At 39.0% G+C, this 24027-nt stretch overlaps 1 protein-coding gene across 9 annotated transcripts in view; it reads right to left on the reverse strand.

Annotated features, from left to right (window-relative positions):
• Positions 1 to 24027, reverse strand: part of TNS1 (tensin 1) — a 431204-nt gene that overhangs the window by 31326 nt on the left and 375851 nt on the right. For 5 of the 9 annotated variants that reach the window (XM_042473728.1, XM_042473705.1, XM_042473749.1 and 2 more), the window contains 4 exons: positions 23569 to 23707; positions 14241 to 14333; positions 8659 to 8694; positions 874 to 1072 (listed from right to left, as the gene is read on the reverse strand). In XM_042473728.1, coding sequence (XP_042329662.1) covers positions 874 to 1072; positions 8659 to 8694; positions 14241 to 14333; positions 23569 to 23707 — 467 coding nt within the window. The remainder of the gene's footprint in view (positions 1 to 873; positions 1073 to 8658; positions 8695 to 14240; positions 14334 to 23568; positions 23708 to 24027) is intronic. The other 4 variants (XM_042473744.1, XM_042473736.1, XM_042473721.1 and 1 more) reach the window with 3 other exon arrangements.

Here is a 24027-nt window from a genome sequence, read left to right on the forward strand (position 1 = left end):
TGTACCTTAGCTTTCCTTATTCCCACCTAGGGATTTAAATCCTCAGCATGTGAGGATGAATAATTATGGTAGTTTTTTCTCTACTTCAGAAGAAAATTAATATTCGCTCTGTGTTTGAACATCTCAAAGTCTTGTGAAGTAATTATCATGTGGAGAGAATTGCAATTCCTCACCACACCCTCACTCACTGGTGGGTGGGGACTGGAAATATCATTTTCACTGTGCTCCAATTAGCAGTCAAACAGACCTCCCTCACCAGATAGAGCTTCTGGCTCATAAGATGGACTTGGGGAGGGATTAGGCCTGGAGACATCATTTAGTTGTGCATATGTAACTAAGTAGCTAAGTTGCTCTTGCCTTTATCTGAAGTTGAGAAAGTGTGACATGCCCAAGGTTATCTATTAGGTTTACATGGACAAGCAGGAATTTGAACTTTGATCATCCAGTGCCCTAGTTCAACACTCAAACCATTACACCTCACTGACTCTCAAATGTTCAAATATCAGGAGAAAATTGCACACAGTTCTTGATGATGTATTATTCTTCCTGGTGAGTTTTCTCAACTGTCAAATAATTATTAATATTCCTTCCTTTCTTATCCCCCACCCATAAGAAATCCAAGGAATTATAAGGTCTGTGAAAGACAAAACACATTTTCATCAACTGGTGCTGAAAGTATGTTGAGGAATAGCCTCACATCTTCCACGTGGTGGTGTGGAGGAATGCCTTCCAACATTATGCATCAGACAATTTAGGAAGGTAAGCGAAAAGACTGCAGCAGCACTCTTAGCTGTCAAGAGGCTCTGTAAAAGTGTAAAGCAGCAATCACCATCTCCCTATTGAGATTGCTGGCATACGTTTACCCTTTCTTACCCATCGGTGCTGTGCATGGGACTGCTGGAAGCAACAGGGCTTGGTGAGGTGAAGGAGTTGATGAAAGATGTGTTCCCTTCTGGTGTCTCAATATTGTAAGTCTGCAATGCCGGGGTGGATGGAGATTTCCCAACTGTGCTGCTTCCACTACCACTACCTGCGGCTGTACGGGCCACAGATTCCACATAGCTCCGGGGCTCTGAATTGAAATGGAAAAAGAGAAGAAAGAGTCACTTGGAGGCATGGGACCAGAAACTCTTTTCTTTTACATCTGTTACCAGAAATGTTGCTGGTTAACATCCATCTAACCATCCAAAAACATTTTTCTCCATTTTAACAATGATACACTGCTTTTCTTTATGGAATAACCTCAAAATGGCATACAGAAATTTAATAAAACACAGCACAGGCAATCCAAATGACTAAATGTGAGAGCTGGGACATGTTTTTCTTCTTTTCTTTTCTTTCTTCTTTTCTTTCTGAAAAGCACGAACGAGTGAAAGAACTAGTGAGGTCTTCTTGAGACTTTCTGCTCCGTAAACTAACAATGTAGGCCTCGGCTATGAGTGATCTCAAAGATATTGCTGGCCTGTTTTTATTTCAGGGTGTCTTTATTTCAGTTAACAAACCATAGGCAGTATAAAAAACAAAACAATAATAACAACAACAAATTAAATAACAGCAAGAGTAGTGCATACACAGCATATAAACGAACATGTTTTGTTAACAGACTCACCATATAATTAAAACAATATATTAATTTTAAAGCAAATGCAAATAAAAACAACTGAATAATTGAAATACTATAAAAACTACCCAGTTAAAACACAAGAAAAAGCTAAAACAATTAAAACCATGCACATGTACACTGTAAGAAGTAGTAAGATTATGCCCCAAAAGCTTTTGAATAACAAATCATGATTTATCTTGGTGTCTAAAAACACCAAAGTTGGCATCAATCTGACCACCAAGGAGATTTATGGAATGCAGCATCAGTGAAGGTCCTCTCCCATGTCCTTGTGTGATATATTGTTCCCACTAGCTAGACACAAAATAGGCCTTACAGCACATAACACATGACCCAACTCAAATCAGGATAGAACTGGAGAGATTCATAGGAGCATCTGATAAAATGCAGCTACAACTGCTAAAATGCAGCTACAACTGCTAAAATGGTTGTCTGGTATGGCTACTGTTCATGTTCTTGAAGACAGACCAGGCTATGGGTCTTAACTTCCAAGTGACTGCAAGTTTGTGTATAACTGTTCATCAGGATATACTACACACAGAAGAATCTGCTCAGGTAAATTACACCTGAGTAAAATATAACAGATGCTTGCATCACAAATAGATTTTTTCTCCCTGACCTTACCACCAACTTTGTTGAAGGCAGCCCTCCAGCTTTTTCTGAGAATTTGTTTTACTGCCCAATTTATCTTATGGTTACAACAGCAGCAACAGAATCAATCTGGAATTTTAATTTCAGTCTATTTCCATACAATTCCAGAGCATTTCCTCTTGGACTACCCACAGTAACCACAAAAAACTGGATGAAGGAAGACAAAAAACCATTCACATTTTTGGGTGAATATGTTTTGAAAAAAAAGGAATGTTCTTTTTGCTTCCTTTGCTCACTTCTTTTTTCTTTCTCGGTACTGAACATCCCACCAGCAATTTCATACAAGTGTTCTAAATCCTTTAGCAACTTTGCTGCTTTTTTCTTGAGCATTAGAGTTAGCAAGGTGCAGAGGATTCCACCTTATGATGTAGAGCACAGAAAGCAGTTTGCAAATAAATGGCTCCCAAGTTTCACCTTTAATTTCATGAAATTCTAGCAAGCCTCTTCCAGTTTCTAGTGTATTAGTGGGTGCTACATGAGAAGACTTCAAATTTATTTTTTGGACTACAATGCCCAAAATCCTCCAACAAGCATTACTTCCCCAAGCTCTACCTCTTTCCTTCTCTTATCAATCCAGAACAAGTATGCATGTCCTCTTCTCTTTTTGCCTAAAACAAATAAAATCAACTTCTATTTCTTCTTCTTCTTCTCACTTCTTCTTTCTTTCCCTATATCCCTCTTCCCTCCTTCCTTTAATTGCTGGAGAGGCCCTCCTCTGTCTCCTACTAATTGGGTCAATATACTGTGGCACCCACATTATGAAATATCCTTCCTTTAGAGGCTGGATTGGTGGCGCTCACTTCATTCTGACACCAAGAAAAAACATTATTTTTATCAAAAGCATTTGGGGCCCAATTAATTTATTTTAAAGTGTCTATGTGAATGGTTTTTAAACCTTTTGAGCCTATTTTAATTTGCTCAAATGTTTACTATGTTTTTAATGCATTTAAATTATTTTTGTTTTAAATTGTTTTAAACTGTTTAAATGGATTTTACTGCCCTGAGATCTTTTGATATATTTCAATAAATAAATGAAATAAATAAATACATAAGAATGTTCTGCTGATCCAGTGCTCAGGTTAAAACGTTCTCTTACAGTAATGACCTGCAAAGAAACAGTAGCCATCTGTTGTTGTTGTTTTTGTTGTTGTTGTTGTCATTGTTACTCCTAGTCCCAGTTATGAATGTGGTGAAATTCAAGTCATTTCAATACTTGGTTTTGGAGTGGCAATATAACCACAACAGTATACCTTCAGCATTCTCTTCCTACAATGAATTGTCCATGAAGTGATGAAAAACACAGACCAGACTGAAGATTCTCCTTTGCTGGAAATTTTTAAACTGATGGCCACCTCTCATGGTAAATTCCTACAATGGCATAGGCCCTCAGCAAAACAATTTTTAAAAAATTAATTTAAATTGGAAAAAAACACCCTCCTTCCAATTTCCTCTAAAAATATAAAACTGGTGTGCACCCATTTAGAATGTTCTGAGATACACTGGAAATCAGCTGGGAATAAAAAAAAGTTTTGGTAGCCCCTTGGGCTGATGACCAGTAAAAACCATCGGGCAATTTTTTTTAGAGCCTTGCAGCTGGCTGACTGAAATATATTCAAACTGAACTTTGGGAATATGTTCAGCATTTCTGAGCCAGAAACCAGTTAAGTATGGGCCCAGTTTTATGAAGATGGAGTAGGATTCCAGAGTTCAGACAGCATATCTGGTGGACAAGCCTTATCCTGTTATGTTAAAAGTTGTTTTTGCCAGTCAACCAAGCCCACCAATGTAGGAGGGGCAGGAAGGAATGATATGAAGTGATGACCAACAAGGCTGGTCCGCCCTCTTCATACTGAACATTCCACAAGGAAAGAGCCCAAGGCAATGGTCTTGGCCAAACCAAGAGAGGCCATGATCACTTGGCTGACTTAATACTAGGTTGAAGTGCAGCCTCAGGAGACTTGCAACATGTATAATAAGCTACTATGCTGCTTAAAGTAATTACATCTGTTATAGTACGTTTCCCGCTCCCTTCCCTAACTAAAAATAGCTCAGCTTTGCATCCAAGAGTTTGCTTGTAAGAGGCTAATAAGAGATTGTCACAAAAGCCAATAACTTCTGTTTAAGGGTGGAAAAAAAGAAAGGTTCTCTTTATCCCATGGCCAGAAGGTTCTGGCATGTAAGACAATGGCAAAGACAAAAGAACAAGGAGAGGGAGAGTTAAGGTGATGTACCACATTTCCTTCACTTCTTCCTCACATATATAAAGCATAAAGGGTGGACCTCTATCCATTTAGGTATTTTTTCTTTCTGAATTTTTTCCTCAGTTGACTGTGGTGTCCAGGCCAGTCGCATCAACAGTTCAGCAGAGAATTTCCATGTCCATATTTAGCACATATATAGGTTTCATACAGGCCTATGTATGTGCTAAATTCTAATCCTAAACTGAAGTTCCAACTTCTGTGTTGTATCAAAATATCTTTAAAAATACCCTCCCTCTATTGATGTTAAGCAAGGGAATAGTTTATTGTGTGGCACAGAATAACTAAGAAACAGAGGATAAGAGAAAGACATTCTCCTGTGGTGTTTGGATAACACAAAACAACCATTTTAATGTTACACATTACATTTTCTCTCACTTCATATATCCATATTTTTCTAGCTGGACACAGAAGGATGTTAGTTATCCAAGGCCACGTCAGAGCTTGGAAAAGTTATTTTTGAGAGATAATCTCTCAGCATTGGCCATGATGGCCAAAGGATCCTGGGATGTATACTTTAAATGCATAACATTTCCAAGTTCTGAATGTTATTTTCATTTATTAAGAATCAGTGACATTCAAAATACCATTCTTACTAGCACAATTGCTGGTAGTGTGTCATAAGAATCTAAATGCTAAAAGGAGGGGTAATGGATTAAATGACATTGAAACTCTATGCTTAACTGAATTCTGGTTGTGCCTATAAGTGGGAGCTACATATATAGATTTCTTATCTGCCTCAGATCACAAGAGGCATCAGTCCACTGCCTAATGGACAAAATGCACAGAAGTAACTGCATTAATGCAGATATGATATTTCTGAATTTGTAACTGTAGTTAAAAGGAGTAACATTCCCTTCTCTTTTCTTGACTGCATGTTTCTGTTCTTCAGCATCAAGAGCAATGCACCATTTTATCTGCACTGATTACTAAGCAGAGTTAGCAATGCCCATGGTTTGCTTTAACCAGAACTGCAAATTCATAGTTTATCCAAAAAACTGAAAAGTCTAATTTGCTAATGAAAATTCACCTTTTATTAACTCTAGCACCTAAAACAGACTATAATTCCTGAGTCCCAAAGTAAAAAAATCAAGTTCAGGATCAAATTCTGGAGCAGTTACATGGAATTAATCCTCCTTTGCATTAAAAAAAGGAGCAAGCCAGCAGGCTGTGCTTTCCATTACTTCTTATATTCTCTTTTGATGCTTATTCCTATTATGGCTTTCAATTCATACTAATTAACAACCTTTTTAATACTGACAATCAAAATGATATCTTACAAATAATTGGCCAGATAGAAGAAGTGAATATCCTGAGATCAAATTAATACTGAAACAGTTAATAAAGAGGATTAAGAGGATAGATTATATCCCTTTTAGGCTAAATGACATGATTTCATGAAGAGTGATGTGTAGTTCAGCAGGAGCATTGGTCCTCCCAAATAAGAGCACAACATAGAGGAAACAGTTCCTAAGGACGGACTTTAATGTGCCTAATTAGCTGGACATTTTCCATATACATCGTGCTTATTTTTTCCCCCAACCTGGACTGACTTTGCCTGCCTAGAAAGATAAGAAAATCCTGTCTGGGAAATGCTTAGGATTCTGCTTAATTTGTTTGAGGTATCTATTTAAAAGTGTAACAGCATTTAAGTCATGTAAGATTAATTCACTAAAGAGCATTTATAACCTATGAACTCCCTTCTTCAGCTCTCTGCTCAGTTTCACTCCCTTGAGATCAGGATCCTAGAATAAAGTAACATGGATCCTAGAATAAAGTTCTCTGCATTGTCTTGAGGCGCCCTGGGAGAAGAGAAATCAGATCGCTTAGAGATTAAAAAGCTGGGTTATTTATTTATTTAACATATTTATACCCTGCTCTTCATCCACAAAAGCTCTCAAAGTGATTTACAAATGATTAATTTGACAGTTATGGCATAATCCCAACATCATTTTCATTTTTACAAAATGGAGTTGCAGAAGGCCCACATGAGTGAAAGGAGCATTAAAAACAGAACAAAACAATTTCCTCTCCAGAGCTATTGTGATTTGGGGAAAGAGGTTTTCGGCATGAAAACCGTAAGAGAAAAAATTATTTTTAAAATATTACACTTCTGCATGGGTCTATGTCAGCTGCAGAAGAGATGCAAAACATACAATTCAGGAGAAAATTACGCAGGCCTTAGTATCTGTAGTATGGTTCTTACTTTGTGCCAAGGCCACTGTTGCTGAGGTAGATGAAAACACAGAAAAGGAAATAAGTCTCTACACTTTTCTGAAAATTATGGTGCAATTCCAAAACAATGGCTTAAAGATGAAGGTACAATTATATAACATACACATGGCTCTGAGCTAGGGTGCTTCTCTGAACAATGGTAGGATGTAACATTTATTTGTTACATTTATATACTATCACTACCATAAACACAAACCAAGAAATTCATGGTAACAGATGTATGGTTCTATCCCTCCGGTTTTCTCCCTAACACAAGGATGTGAAGTAAATTAGGCTAAGCAATTGTCGGTAATCCAAGATAAGACACTATGCCTCTAAGCATAGTGATGACTATAACAATCAGAAAAATAAGGAAGACAAGTTTGCTGTTGTTGTGTGCCTTCAAGTCATTTCCATTTTATGGTAATCCACATGGATTTCTGGGGCTGAGAGTGTGTGGCTAGCCCAAGGTCACTCAATGGGTTTTCATGAGTGAGCAGGGCATTAAACCCTGCTCTCCAGAGCTGTAGTCTAACACTCAAACCACTGCACCATGCTGGCTCTCTAAAGAACAGAAAGTAAAAGTTTGTATTGTGGGAGGATCATCACCCACATTATTGTATCTTTTCTTTTCTTTTCTTTTATTTAAAAAGCTTTTTCGGTTGTAAGAAGTTATGTAAATGTGGCAAGAAAGGTTGATAGGTAAAAACGACAATGCCATTGAAAAGTAAGGCTAGTTTTAAGTACTAAATCTGTGGTACAATTTAGGCCCGGTACAAACTGCCCCAAAAGGGTGGGCTGACAGTGGCCTGTTGGCTTGAGGAGGGACACTGCAGGAGCCAAACTGCCTGGTGTCTCTCTGCCCCAAAAAGAACCCGGAAAAAAAAGGTTCTTTTTAGAACGGTGCACGCATGTCACGAGTGCACCATTGGCACTGCCGTGACGTGCTAGGGTTCCGGAGCATGCAGTTGCCGCACACTCCAGAACTCTAGTATCGGCGGTGGCATGCCACTTTTGGCCCATCTGTTCCGGGCCTTAGAAATGTTTTTGTGCAGTGTGGTCCCATGCCAATGCAGTAACATAAAAGCACACTAGTACTGCTTGCTGGGTGATGCTGGAATAGAAAGCATGCTGCAAAGATAATTTCTGTATTTGGCCTAAGGCTGTAGTCCCAGGCATATTAGGGATTGGGAATAAGTCACACTAAACTCAATAGTTTTTTCTCCTATGAATATATCCACAAGGAATATGCAGCATCTCTGATATCCTACAGACAACAATGCTCCTATGAATTTTAATAGGCTAAAGCTGACATACAGTATCTACATCTGCTATCTCTCATCGAGGAAATTACATCACAATGTCACTAAAAAATCAGATTGGTGGAAGTGGAGACTCTCACCCAGAAAAACAAGCTTGCTGTAATAGAGCAGTGCTACTCAAAGTGGTGGTCTCTGGGTCATTCTCAACATTTTAGCCATTGGCTACCTGTCCCTGGCAAGTATCCAAGAAATAAGCAAACAGTTGAACCCAATGGGAATATATATATGGGTCCCTGGTACACTTATTGCTCATCTGCCACATCAGACAGCCTGTTCTAGAGGAGAAAACTTGTCTGTTCATCTTCAAGGAGGCTTGCTTGTAAGTGCTGTTCTTTCAAAAATCATAATCTTTCTGCCAATTTCTCTGCCCACGTTTATTTACTTAGAGATTAATTCCCATTTACAACAAATCCTGGGCAATCCATTGTGCGTTAAAATCCAGTAAGGGATATGTGACATCCTTTAGCCTTTTGACCACATATAGCATGCCACTCAGATGTCCTGGCAAATGGGTGTAACAGTGGCCAACAGTGGTCACAATATATTTTGGTTCCAAACAGTTAATATAAAAAGAAAACAAATCCCTCCTTACCTTCATGAGACTCAACTATTGTCTCCCCATCTAGTTCTGAGGAGCAAGCATGGAAGAACAAATTGTTTTGCAGAGAAAAAAAAGGAAGATGGCAAGGAAAGTGAAATGGGGGAGAAGGAAGAAAAAGAGAGAGAGATTCAGATTAAGTGGTTTTATCTTAGTAAGCAATTGAATAGATTAGTAGTAGTGGTTGTTAATCTCAATTATTATTTACACAAACCATATAAAACACAAACCTAATTCAACAGGTTCCAAATGTCTACCAAACAGAATTAATAGGAACTAACAAACCACATACTAGGGGTGTAATTCTTCACTATGTTTCTTCTTAAATGAAGTAATTTAAACAATTTTCTTCTCACTGGAAGAAGGTTTTTGAAAACCATAAAGTTGGTGAAGCCTATTCACAATGCAGAGCTTATTCAGCAGAAAATTCACATATGGTTGTTTTGTGAAGAAAACAGCATTTTATGCACAGAAAATGTTTTCTATGTAAATCAGCCATGTGAGAATTATAGGCAGAATAAATCTCACAATCTTCACCCATTTTATAAATATTTTCAAATATTATTTCCTTCCCTAACTTTGTCCCCCCTCCCCCCATTTTTTTGTATCCATTTTTAACCTAGGATACAAGATTTACATGCATTTTCTATTTTTTTAAGCTGCAAATGCATTTCAAATTTAAATATGTGCCAGAAATGGATGCATAACTGTATTCTAAACAGAGTACTTGTCCATGTACTACACTAATCAGGGCAGTTTCACTAAAAATGCAGATCATATGAGCTCCTTGAACACTCTTCTTTTTAGCACACTGAAAATTGCAAATTTTTCACCAGAGTCGTTAGAACAGACTATAGGTCCACATGAACTTTTTGCGAATTCTACTTACCACTGGACCTTCAACAAGGGTGTATGCTATCAATGACTTCACTTCACTTTGCTACGCTATCTTGGTCAACATAGTTAAGAAAAAATGATCAACCCTCAATAACACTGAACATGTTGATTCCTATTCAATTATTTAACACAGAGAACTAATAAATCACCACTTATGCTGGCAAGCTACTCACATGGAATGGCTTTGTTATTTGCTCTGGGAATGTGGTAAGCTGAAAAGTTGTTTCATTTTAATTTCTAGTTCTAGATTTGAGGATGGATATAGTGATGGTATAAGATTTTTTTCCCATCCTGATGTTCTTCCTGACCTTTGGGGAAACAATTTTTGTCCTGTCTTGTAAAATATTAGCAGCATCCAAACACCCAACGATCTGTGTTGTGTTAAAGTTGTCTTGAACTATTTGTACAATGCCTATGCCATGGTTTTTTCCTCTGTTTGCTTCAAATGAATGGCTTGAGTGGTATATGGATTGAAATGCTCTCTAACTGAGAAGCTAGGTCAGATGGAACTTTTTAACTAGACTAGCTTCTGATCAGGGTTTCCTGCAAAAGCTGGTTCACATATGCAAAGGTGTATATGGTATTTGGGGCTGTGCCATCTCTGAAAACAATGCTGATTTAGAAATATTCTCATATGGTTGCCCTTGGAAAACATATGTCAAAGAGAAATTTCTAGCCTAGCCCAGATATTTTTTCCAAGTAGGCAAGCCAATTATATATGCTAAGACATGAAAGTTGTGAAGAGCAAAGGCAAAGAGTCCCTAGGCTTTCAAAATCTATTCCACCTACGTCCTGAAGGCCACTGAGAGGAGCAAGGTCCAAATAGTGGCTGAACTGTATGACAAGGTGCCTCTGAGCACCTGCTCCACCCAGGAATTTTTTACTTCTAAAACAAGAGCTCACACACAATCCTTTTGCATTATGCATCTGATGAAGTAGGCTGAAATCTATGAAACCTCATGCTGCCAATTTCTTAATTTAAGTTAGCTTCAAAAGTGCTACAAGATCTCTCTAAATACTAACCTTTTCACATTAGCATCTATTCCTATTTCTATCCAAGACATCTTAATTAGGGGATCACAACTATAAAACTAACAGGAGTCAGAAACTCTTGTTCACCTTCTGCAAATCACCTAGAGATCTATCAAGAAGTCCTGATCTTTTGTGAAGAATGGTAGAAAGTGTTCTAATATGTGATGCCTCAAAGATGTCATCTGCAAAGCCTGACAGCAACCAATCACACAACACATTAAACAAGATTTCTAATGAAGGATGCAATTCTTACCATGTAGTCATTTTAAATGACCTTTTATGGTATTAAATACTGTACAAACAGTGGCTGATTATATTCATGATGATAAGATAATCCTGAAAATATATTTCAGCCTCATTTGTGACTTGGGTTTCTCTCTTTTTTAATCTGCCTCATCTTTGGCTGGGTTAGCAAATTCATGCTTATGCAAGAATCTGTAGCAAGCTTATGTAAACTGGAAATGTTGACTCGGCCTCTGAAAACAGTGTTTATGCTGTAATCAGAAGCCAACCTCTTCGCTTCAACTGCTGAATTTTATTTTACATATACTAGTTTATTTGCTTTTAAAACAGTTCTATCTACCACTTTTATCCTCTGAGAATCCCAGAACAATCCATATAGACCATTATCACCACCACCACCAAAAGTCTTCCTGTCTACAATGATCAGGTATCCCAGGGCCTCATAACATTATATTTTAGTCAGATTTATCACTAATAGTGATTCTACGGCTCTGTGAAGATTGTTACTGGGTGTACAAATGAATATAAGCTGGTGCAGTATAGTAGCTAATATACTGGTGTGTAAAGCCAGTCTAGTTTACACATTGTAAACCACTTAGGGAATGCTTAAGTGCACTGATAAGCAGTATAGAAATGTACTTGCTATTGCTATTGCTAAAGCCAAGTTTGGACAACAACTCTTTAACAAATCCAGTAGTAAGATATTCCTTTTTAGCCTCAGTTCACTCATCTGCAATATGGGCCATAACAGAGCTCAGAAAAGTTGCTTTTTTGAACTACAACTCCCAGAATCCCTCAGATAGCATGACCAGAGGTGCCGTTGACTGGGAGATTCTGGGATCTATAGTACTAAAAGTAACTTTTGCACCTAGCCATGATCATTCTTAATTACTTACAGGATTACAGCTAGATGCACATGTGAATTATTTTGGACAGCTGAATGCCCTGTAACAGCATTGGAGAACTATAAAAATAATGTTTTCTATTTTATTCATTTTCAAGTATGATCTGATATGACAACAACAATGGGGTCTCACCAGATAGTAACAGATAGGAGAAATTCAGTCTTATTTAACTGAAGCACTGATCTAGCACTGTGACCACAAGACTGGGCTCTAAACCAAACAATTCTAGGATTGAATCTCACTTCTAGAATTGATATATTAGCCTTTAGCCCTCCTAACACATCTGTAATGCAGTAATAATAATACTCTTTTCCTTTCTAGAGTTGTTGCAAAAAGTATATCAAGTTATATCTTTGAACACTATTAAACACTTTTAAAAGTGCTAAATACTATTACTGAGAATTAGACAGCATATTTCAGCCTTTCCATTACTTAACAGCCTCCCTCCACACACCCATAGAAGGATTTGCAACAAAGCTATACAACCGTCCTCTGGGTTGGTCCACTAACCCTTCAGAAATGTGAGGATGAGCCAGATGTGGGTGTGGGTGGGTGGTTTTTTCCCCTTCCCCTAGCATGAGTTAAAGATTTTATACCACTATGGATTTTTGTTTAGGGCAGTCCATCATTCCTTTCTAAACTACTCTACCAGACTGAAAATGCTTGTTAAAAAATGAAAACATCATAGAATCTTAACAAGAGGGCAGGGGAGGTGGTGTGTATAAGCTGGAATCCATCTGAAAAAGCCTGGGACAGTTAGTATATGGCAGTTGAGCATATACATGGGAAGAAACATTACAGAGGAAGACTGAAGCAGAAACAGGTATTTCTTCATTTAAATGTTTGCCAGATTAAAGTAGCCCAGGGCCTTTGAGACAGCTTTTCGGTCAGAGAAGATGAATATGAAAAGTAGGAAAGACAGAAGAAAGAGCTACATTATAATGATGAATAAACACACGAAGAGAGACATAATCAAATATCACAGCATGATTTTCATGTCAACCACAATGATTAGCATATTAAGCTAACTGGGGTGCCCAGAATTCAAATTTCATAAAGAAATGAGATTCAAGAGGATTATAGAAATAAAATCAAGATAACACTTCAGTTTTCCACCCTTTAATTAGTTAGGGCCTACTAGATGCTGACCAAGTCAGAGAGTTCTGGCCTTTGGGGGCCACTATTGACTCATCCCAACTAGTGGAGTGAAGTAGTATTTCAATCAACTTATTAACAATCATTTAAAAGAAGGATAAATACTTCTGCCATCCGATTCAAATCTTTGCATTACTATCTTGCTCTGCTTTATCTTCCATTGTTAACCATTATTTAATTAATAACCATTATTTATGTGCTAGCAATAACAGTGTTACACAAAAGTGGCATGAGATGCATTCCACTGGGAACAAACACACTCTAAATAGCAAGACATGGTGAATGAATCAAACAGTCAATATTTGTGTACCTACAAAAACTGTAACACCAATGAATAATGGATAAATGGTTATACCAAACAATCCAGTGATATGTACCTGTTGGGTCTAAGCATGAAATTCAAAGATATCATCCCTTGGAAAAATTAAATGTACTGTATCTGTCACGTAAGGGAGAGCCACATGTGTAAGACTGCTTTTGCATCTTTATCTGTGTCCCCTGTAAATTTTATCTGACCTCCACAAAATGCAGCTTTGGAAGCACATCAGATTGTGCTTTCTCTTCAGAGACCCTCAGTCATTTCATGCACTTAGCTGTTCAAGAACTAGATCAGGGCCATAAAATGTCCACATTCAATAGCAAAACTTAAGTTGTGATACCAATCTTCCAGGTTCACTAAAAAATGGAATATGAGGCTCCAGAATTTGAATCTTATGGCTGCAATTCAAATTCTGCAACATTTGGAACCCAAGAAGTACATACTCACATATTTCAATCTAATTACCATTTTCAAATTTGCTTTGATCACATGCATAATGTTTTCTTCTCCCTAGCATCTGTGATTAAAAATAAGGAGTGGAAATGAATTGCAACACAAAACGTTGGCAGGTTTGGACCACATATTGGGACACATAGGCAAGAGCAAAGTTTTCCGGCTTGCAGGACATAATTGTGACTGTTGTAACTCACCAGTGATGGGTAATAAGGATGAAACAAGGTAAAACTGAAAGAGAGATTGTGGGTGTTTGCCTGAATGGCAAGCCTTTGTAAGTAAGAATATCCGATGCTGTCAGATTGAAGTATATATCATATTTATAGTGACATCTATCAATTGCTTGATTGATATAGACACAGATATATCTCCAGAGCCAAGATCCCTTTCAGATAAGTTGAGGATAAAGTCTGAATATGCACAGTATCTTTAAAATTACTACTTGCATTTTTGTGGGGGGGCTTCTATCAGAGAAATGGACCAATGAACTGGACAGACAACATATATCATAGTATCTAACAACAATAACAACACCACACCAAATATCTTGTCAGTGCAGTATCCTCACTTACCTCCAGATTGCTGCAACAAGATCTCAGCTGGGTTGTGAGGTTTCAGGCCCAGTGCTGAAAGTGGAGTTTTGGCCAGTCCTGGTGGAGAGCGCACTGTTGTCAAAAAGACACACAAAGAGAAATATATCACCCAAAACTAAATATAACAAGACAAATTAAATTTACAGATCAATAAATTCCAGTCTCTCCCACACTAGTTACCAAACATTAGTTTATAGCACAAGTTAAACATGATTATCACTGAACCCTGGCTATATACATGTGCAGCTAGAAATGTTCAGGGCAGCTTACCCAATGAAACCACAGAAATATAGCTGCCAAATATAGCACACACACCCCAGCCCATTACACCTTGGGCTAAGGAACAGCTTCTCTCTTCTGGAGAAATGGTTGAGACAACCTCCTTTCCTGTGTGTACCAAAGAAGAAAGCAAGCCTAAACACTGCTGGTGAATGTACTTATATGTTCCCTTAAAAGGAACTGCAGAATTGGACCGAAAAAGTGGAAGGCCCAAACTTTTTTTTGTTTTGTTTTTAAGCAAGGAGACAGTTGATGCTGAGCACAAAATGTATTGAGGTCATAGTCTCATGAATGACTAACCTACATATGTATGTTGTCACTAGGTTAATAAAAAGGAAAGAAAAAAGCTAGCAGCTTTTGTGGACCTGTGTGTGTGTGTGCGTGCAAAGCTGATCTTCATTCACAGGAAACTAACCCCCCATTTCTAAGGGCTATCAAAAATCGGTTCATGTTATTCATGCCTTGAACCCTGGCCCAATATCTACCATATTGTATTTGGTCTAAGTACAAGAACAAGAATAAGAGTAAAGAAAAGAGATTCCACTTAAACACTAGGAAAGCACTTAAGAGCTATTTGACATTGGAATACACTTTCTCAGAGAGTGGTGGAATCTCCCTCTTTGGAGGTTTTTAATCAGAGGCTGGATGACCATCTGTCAGGTGTAGTTTGATTGTGTAGCCCTACATGGTAGGAGGTTGGACTGGAGGGCCTTTGTGGTATCTTGCAAAGCTATGATTCTATGATTTTATTATTCTAACTCTATTGTACATTCTAAATCAAAGAACAATAGTATAACTTTCCCTTCATACTATATTTAGCCTATGATGAAACAGACAGTCCAATACCTAAATCCCACTGAAATAGAATTAAATACTTATGTCCCTTAGCAGGACTGATGCAAAGTTGGCTTAATTGCACAGGGCTGAAATGCAGTTTTTCTTTTATTCTTCTTTGCTGAACATCCCCAAAGAAATGCCCATAGGGTGGCTACTTCTGTATTTCCCCCTCTTTCTTTTATAAGCAAAGGAAAGAGTTTCATTGAACCTTACCACACAGGGGCTGCTGGCATGCGACAAGAACGGAAGGGGTCTGGAACGAGTGGGGAACAAGTGGGGTATGCATTTTACTGCACACAAAAGTCCCTCACTCGTTCCGTTCCCTTCTGTTCCGTTCCCAATCCATCCCAGAAGGGGTGATTTTTGAGAACTGTTCCCAATCCGCCTCAGCCTCCCAATATTTTAACATATTTAACAAAATGAACCAGTGCAGACTGGCTGAATGACACCACTTGGAGGTACATCCCCCACTTGTTCCATTCCCTTCCCGGCCACTTTGGGATCATTCTCGTTGCGTCCTAGGAGCCCTGTGTGGTAAGGTCCATTATCTTATCACCTGAGGGGCTAGAGGGAAAAGTGGCCAGATAGGGAGCTGGGGCAGCAACATTTCCAGCTCCTGAGATCCTTGCAGGGAGACAGCAACCTCTCCAGGTGAAGTGAAATGGGTGGGACACATTTACAGATGTACACATTTTGGCAAAAAAAGAAGAAAACCCACAAGCAAATCAAAAACCAAAACCAGAATTGGTTAGCAATTGTTTTGAATGACACCCCTGCATACTTCATGCTTCCCATAATCCCTCTTTAGGAGGATTACAGGATAGATATGTCAGTATGCAAAGGGATCTTATAACACCTTTGAGAGTAACTGTGTGAAAAAACTGGAGCATAAACTTTTGTAGACTTGGTCTACTTCCTCAGAAGAATGAAAGAAACCAATGTCCAGGAAGGACCTTTATAATCAGACTGTAGGACTAGCCATGGAAATGCAAAACTTGTGGGTCTGGTGATGAGGGAATTAGCTCAGGTTTAGTAATGTTCCTTGAGGGACAAAGACAGGAGGAAAGATGTTGCCTAAGGTCAGGGTGGTTGGATAGCTATATGAATGGTAGAGGGAGTTTTGGTGTGTGCAGGATGGGAACCAAAAAGGAAATACGTTAAACTGGCAAAAAGCATCCTCATGAAGCTGGGGTGTTAACCAGTATTATAATGTATGTAGAGTGCCAGGAAGCCATTTTCTTTTTTCAATCCACTTTTGAGGGTAGAATTGATACCTAGTAACCTCAGATTTCCTGTTGATCTGCCTAGCACAACAACAACAAAAAAGCAGAAATGATCACAACATTCCCATCCAAGTACCACTATGTTTAAAAAAATGATCATGATGGATGAATGGCATCATCCTCTGTCAAATTTTTGCAACAGGGTAGACATGGCACCTGCTAAGATCATGACTGTGGGATAATACAAGGAACCCCAAATGGTACCATGGGCATGTCATAGCACCAATATCATATATCATATACAAGTAATATGGATTACTATAATTATGACAAGTCCATTAACCGAGTATCTTCTCAGTTGTATCAAAATATATCAAATATGTCTATCCAATCTAAAATGAGAATACAGTGGTACCTCGGGATACGAAATACCCAGGTTACGAAATTTTCGGGATACGAAAAAATCCCATAGGGAATTATTGTTCCGGGTTACGAATGTTTTTTCGGGTTACGAAAAAACTTTTGGTGCTTTTCGGCGCTATTTTACACGGAATCGCGGCTTTTCCCCATTAGCGCCTATGGCAATTCGGCTTACGAAGGCTTTTCTGGTTACGAAAGCGGCCGCGGAACGAATTACTTTCGTAACCCGAGGCACCACTGTAATATATAATAATATAGAAGACAGACATGTGTATATACATTCAATATATTCACAGTTGGCAGCAATGGATCTAACAGATGGAGATGTATGTGTGAGGTGTGTTTGAAACAGCAAGTCTCACAAAAACTCTTTCCAATGTGGATTTTTTTCCTCCTTCAGTACCTTATTTTACTGGTAGCTTTGCTACTGACAGCTCACTTCACAAGCTCCAAACAATTCAGGCTTTCTGACTTGAATCTCAAGGCCTTGCTCTAAGGATTAGTGGGCGTATGAAGACAAATGAAGTACTATTGACCATTAGGAAAAAATTCACAGCACTCTCTATAAGTTGCATTTCAATCCTCTGACTTACGGCTTCAGATGGGCACCCACGCCAGGGCCATAAGAGCAGAAGGTTGGCAAGAGGGAAGGAGAGAGGGAGGCAGGCGCGTTAAAGGAAAGCCAGTTACCAAGAACTTGACATTTCATTGTGGACCAGTGCCTTAGCTGGCTAGGATTTTTTTTCTTCTCAGGGCCAATGAGTGATTGGGAAACATGTAATGCCACAGGCAAGGATCCATGTCCAGCATGGCATGTAGACCAGTGATCACCCAGTACCTTCAAGGGAAAGCACTAGATTTTTATCTATTCAGATGCAGACATTTTGCAAGATTTCCTGACAGCATCTCTCTTTATAGCTGATACATAAATTCTGGATGGGGGGAGCCATAGTGTCACTCCTCTAAGACACTCCAACTCTAAGGACATATAGCAGGCTTAGGTTGTTAAAAAACCTTTGAGATTGAAACATAGTTCAAGAGAATGAGAAAGAACGTACATAACTGTTATCTTAGATAACATGGGAAGAACTAAAGCAACAGTCATTTGTGTTGAAGGCTGCAATCCTATGTGCTTGTACCTAAGTATAAGTCTCTTTCATTCAGTATGATTTCTTCTGAGTATGCATACACAGGGTAGGGTTCTGTGTTCCATTGAAAAATGTGAAATTGAGACTTGTTAAAACTAATTTGTGCTGGTTGTAGATGTGCTATTTATTAGTTATATTTATATCCCACATTTCTTCAAATGTGGCATACATTATTCTCCTCCTTTCAACTTTAGCCTCACATAACCCTGTACAGTTGGTGAAGCTGAGAGAATGATTGGCCTAAGGTCTCCCAGTGAGTTTACTGACAAAGTGCATATCTTCATGGTCTCAATCCAAAACTCTAACCATTATACTACATTGGCTATCAAAATGTCTGAGAGTATCCCAGACGAAGGTTGGAGATCCTCCAGAACACTTCCTGCACTGATAATGAACTGCACAGCATATATATCACACAGTTTAGTCAAGCCTGCAGTCAGCTCTGTCAGCCTTGGGGATTGGCACAAAATCAGGATAACCTGACAAAATGTGTAGACTTGTAAGGGTCAGATGAGTTTACATTCAATCCTTGATGATACGGCTCTTATATAATGTTAGGAAGCTCTATGAAAGAGACACCTGTGAATCTCAGACATTCTGTTCTCCCTGTTTCTCCAAAGACTAGGGAAAATACCAAACTGCATGTTGCTTGGAACTGCACTCATCTTGGTGTTCTATTAACATAACTGTATTATGATTCACTGTGTGTTTGAAGGAAAATAGTTAGCTGTTTTAAATGTCTGACTCAAAATCTATGATTCATTTCATGTTGGGAAGAAGGCAGCTAGCAGTTAAAAAGGTCTTCGTTATAATCTATTAATGACAGTTGACCATAGCTACTACTAACTGGAGTATTAACTTGGAAGAGTATGTAATAAGGTTATCCAGATATACAAGGCACCCACTTCCTGTGATGCTTTGAGTTTGAAATCACCCTGTTCTAAAAATTATGTGGTTCCCCTCCCCTAGGGATGGTTGCTGTTTTCCACTGACTCATTGGCCCATACTCAGCTGCTTGTGTTAGCACTGGCCTAATGAAATATTGGCAGAATTGTTCAAGGCTAGATTCATTATTTTAAAAACCCACCACCAAGTTATCAAGGGTTAGTCAGTCAAAGGCATGCTTGACTAGAAAAGTAAGAAAACAGGGCATGCAACAGGAAATTAAAGATCAGAATTTTTCTGCCACAGCTTCACCACTGCCATCAACATCTTGAAACTTCAGTGTTCTGTGAAGCCTAGACCACTAGGAGCAGCATTCATAGCATAAACTGTGCAACATTTAATAAAGAGTTTATTTGAAAAATTCTGTTTATTGTGTTGTACTTGTAACTACTGTGCTCTAACTTGGTTGTGAGGGATGACTACTGTAGGGTGCATTTACCCTATAGAAATAAGGCAGTTTGACACCACTTAAACTGCCATGGTTCCATCCTACATAATCCAGGGATCTGTAGCTTTATGAGGCACCAATGCTCTTTGGCAAAGAAGGCTAAAGACCTTGTAAAATTGCAAATCCCAGGATTTCATGACATGGGGCTACAACACGTAAAGTGGTATCAAACTGCATTACTTCTACCGTGTAGTTACACCCACAGACTATCTGTCATCTTGGCAGCATTTTGATCAGATGAATGCATTACTTGTCAAAGCTGGAACAAGTAATGTCTCTGCCTGAATTAGACTACAGTGGCCCCCTTGTCTGCTTTTTAGAAAGCTGAAATGAGGTCAAGCTATGGGTGCAGCAATTCTATAAAAATTACATAAATAAATATTGGCTGGAATCCTATTGAGGAGTTCTGAATGCGCAAGTTACACACTTGTAACTTGTAACTGTTCAGTATTCACAAGCCCAACGTATTCCCTATTGTAGGAGGCACACAAGGACTGTGAAAATTCCCATTCCCCATGTACAGTGGACCCTTGTTATATGCTCGGGTTTGGTTCCAAGATCCCCCGTGTATAACAAAATCCGTGTATGTTCAAGTCCCATTAAATATGACATAGCAAAATGGTGTCCCTTATAAAAAATGGAAAATCAAGGTTTGATATTTGAAATTTATACTTTTTTGGAACATTTTCAAACCGCGTATAAAAATCTGTGTATAAGAATGGCCGACTGTACTGAGCAGCAGCCATTGCAATTGACAGGGGGCAGCTTTGCTCAGGAAGCAGCCCACCCCCTTACCCAAGTGACCTTCCACATGAGGGGGAATTGTAACTGAAACACTGCTTTTGCCTGTCACAAAGGAGCTCACACACTGGAGGGGTGAGAACATCAGTCAGCTGCTTCCCGTACAACAGGGGAATGGACTTCCATCAATTGCAGCAGCTGCTAGGTAAGTGCAGACTGGGGAGTATGAGCTAGAAGTCACTGCACAGTCATGTAACTATGGTGGTTACACATTTGTAACTCCCCAACAAGATTCTGACAGAAAGGCTAAATGTCTCACAAAACTACAATTCCCAGAATTCCATAGCATTGAGCCATGGCAGTTAAAGTGGTGTCATACCAGATTAATTCTGCAATGTGGCTGCAGCCTTGGTCTACTTTCTTATGCTACAACTTCTTTCACTCGGTGAGGGGCTGTACAGACCAGCGATTAAGGTTGACCTGGGAGCATAGTTGGAGCGTGGTGCCCACATGACTCATGGTCTGACTCTGCCCCCAGGCCAGCATGATTCTGCGCACTGCACCACCTGCTCCTCTGGTGCTGAGTCTACATAAAGCAGTGCTAAAGGAGTGTGGGAAAGCCATACGCTGGCAGCTATAGTGCCTTTTCTGCTTTTTGCAGCTCCTTCTTGTGCCAGAGAAAGGCGAGATTGGGACATGGCATGTAGTTGCTGTGGTCCCGATCCGGCACTAAAAGGGGCGGTTGCAGGATGCCCCTTAAGAGTGGTCTGTTGAGTCCCTGAGTCTCAAAGGTACTACAAGATCCTTTTGCATACTGATATTCCAGACTAACACAGCTGTATCTCTGAATTCCTAGGCTTCTGTTTCTCTAAGCTTCAGCCTGGTGATGGCTGTTGCCATCCTAGGTATCTTTGGAGCAAAGCTTTCTCTTGAAATGGTCAAGTTTACTATTTTAAAAGTAAATCTGATGTTCACATTTGTTTGAGGCCTGCAGGATTAACAGGTATGAACGACAGTAAATGTCATAAAATCATGTCCACGCAGAATAGAAACCAGATTTCCCTCATTTATAGCATGTACTCATATGCCCATGTGCAGTCTATAAAATATGGTATTAAGAACATACGGTTATTTCCTTGTTTGTTTCTCTTTGTGAAATCCTATCTCTACACCAAATGGGGTTTGCTTTATGTAATAATAATAATAATAATAATAATAATAATAATAATAATAATAATAATGTGGATACCAATCTACCTGGTTCTGACTTATAATTAGGAGATTTTGCCAATAAAGCAATGCAAATTATAAGCAGAACAAACTGACAAAAGGGCCCTCAGTGATCTGTGTTGGCGATGGAAGAAAAGCACTGCTGCTCTCCATCCATTCTGCATGATCATGTGTCTTGTTACAGAAGTGTGCCTTACTGAAATGCTATTTGAAATGTGTCTTTAGGGTATAGGTTAATTTTCATTTCCTTCCACCTGGAGAAAATATCTGCCCCTTCCCCAGCCCCTCTAATACTTAGAAGCTCAGAGGAAGCCATAGGAAAATTACCTAAAGTAGGATATGTGTGCCAAAAGTCCAGACTGTAAATACATTTCCTCTGGGACATTCCATAGCTAGACTCCATAGTGTTGGCTTTAATCCAGACCTGATTCCCTTTTCTATCGCATCAGTCTTACTAAATCTGGGATATTGTTTTAGATGTTTAAAAAAGCTGTTGGTGATGGTGAAATTGTGATAGGTAGTTTTAAGGACAGGACATGTGAAGGCATTCTCTTAAAAAAATTAAAGGCAAAATATAAGGAATGCTTGTCATAATATTTGAGAAAGATTGGACCAAAAGGACTTCTATGGTGTATGCACAAAGGTTTGCAGCTATATTTTAAGTGTCAATCAGGGAAATGTAATGATGGACTTGAGGCCATAATCCTACCAGATGTTTTATGGGATGGGGAATTCTCTCAGAGTAATAAGGACCAGAGACGCCTGTTATGTCTCCCCATATAGAACTTTATGCACCAAGAGGTGCACTGTAGGGAATAATTTACTTCCTGAATAAGAAAGGAAACTAACATATGTAAGGGTTTTAAAAAGAGGTTAATAAATCATGTTGCTGTTATAAATACATTGTAGAGCTCATGCTATAACTGTTAAGGCCTGAATACAATTATAAGTCCCAACTAGACTAGATCCAAGGAATCAATGGGAGCTTGGTAAGTCAACACTCATGTACACTGCACTGATTCAATGTGTCTACTCTAGTCAGGACTAACAACTGCTTTTAGGCGTACATGTTCTGATGGATGAAAAGAATCCTCTCTTTCCCTCTGACAATCTTGTTTATCCAGTTTTCCACATTTGACAAAGAAACAAGATTTTGAAAAGTAACTTATTATGTAATTTGGGAAGGTGTGCGCTATGCAGAAATATAAAGTTGGACTGTTTTTATATGAAACAGACCTGCACAAGTGGTGACCCACAAAGCCAAATATTGCTCATTAGGCACATACTGCAATTTAACAGTAGCTCTTCTTTTATTCTAGCATTCTCAAACAGACAACAAAAATGGAAAAATTATCAAGCCTTGGGTGGCCCATCATCAGAGCTTGGAAAAGTTACTTTGGGGGACTTTTACTCCACTAGTATTCCAGCCAGCATGTCTGCCAGCCATGCTATGTAGGCGACTATGGAGCAGTATTCCCAAAAGTATTGTTTCTATGTTCTAGACATTGCATAGGATTGGCTTCACTCAGTTTGGTGGGTCTACAATGAGCAATCTTCCTCTAACTTGACTATCAAACCTTTATGAAGAACAACAGATGTCTGTGGCTGGTAGGGGAAGACAAAGAGAGTCCAAGAAACAGCATAGAATATTGTTATAGTTTATGCTAGCATCAGGAACTATGGCTCCTCTTTTCATCATTCCTTTGCTTCTAATGGTTCTGGCTATATTCAACACCCCCTCCCCCCATACACTTATATACAAGAGTTGCAAAACCTTGCTGTTGTTTGTTATTGTGGAGGAATGCAAACTTACAGTGGCATTATGAGAGGACTGTAAACAGAGATGAAAGGTGGTGAGGAAGAAGCCAAGAGTGGCAGATGGAGAGAAATAAGAAAATGGGGTTGTAATCAAAATGGTGGTGGGTGTTGGGAAGCTGACAACAGTTTGACTGGCTGCCTTTAAGGCTGGCTTTGCTAAACACACCCGCCATCCTCCCACCCTCTCCCATCCCCTTGCCCAGGTGACCTGAACTTACGTAGGTTACTGTAAGGGGTTTGTGGTGAGACAGGGAAGGCGGGGGTTGGGGGAGAGGTCTCACCACCACTGGAAGGTGGACTGCTTGGAGGAGTCCCCTGCATCTCTTCAAAAGCCTCTTTGTAACTATGGAGATGGGGCTGTGAAAGAGAAAAGAAATAGTGAAATGCAGATCAGTAGTCAAAATTCAGCATTCCAGCCTACTAGCATATTCATGCACATCCTTAACAAACTGGGCAGTAAAAATCTCTGTTTTCCCTTTTTCCAGAAATTTTACCACCTGATCTGACCTAATGCTTACAATGGCTTGCTTTCACATCTTCTTTTCTTAAAAAGCAAACAAACAGTACTTTCATTCTGTTATCTCACCCCTAATTTCAAATAACCTTCCACTGCTGTCAATGATTTCTGCTCTTCAAACTGTCAGGAAGAGAGTATAGAAGAAATCATGGCAGCTCCT

This window comes from Sceloporus undulatus, chromosome 1, assembly GCF_019175285.1.
Source record: "Sceloporus undulatus isolate JIND9_A2432 ecotype Alabama chromosome 1, SceUnd_v1.1, whole genome shotgun sequence".
In the NCBI taxonomy this organism is placed as follows: domain Eukaryota; kingdom Metazoa; phylum Chordata; class Lepidosauria; order Squamata; family Phrynosomatidae; genus Sceloporus; species Sceloporus undulatus.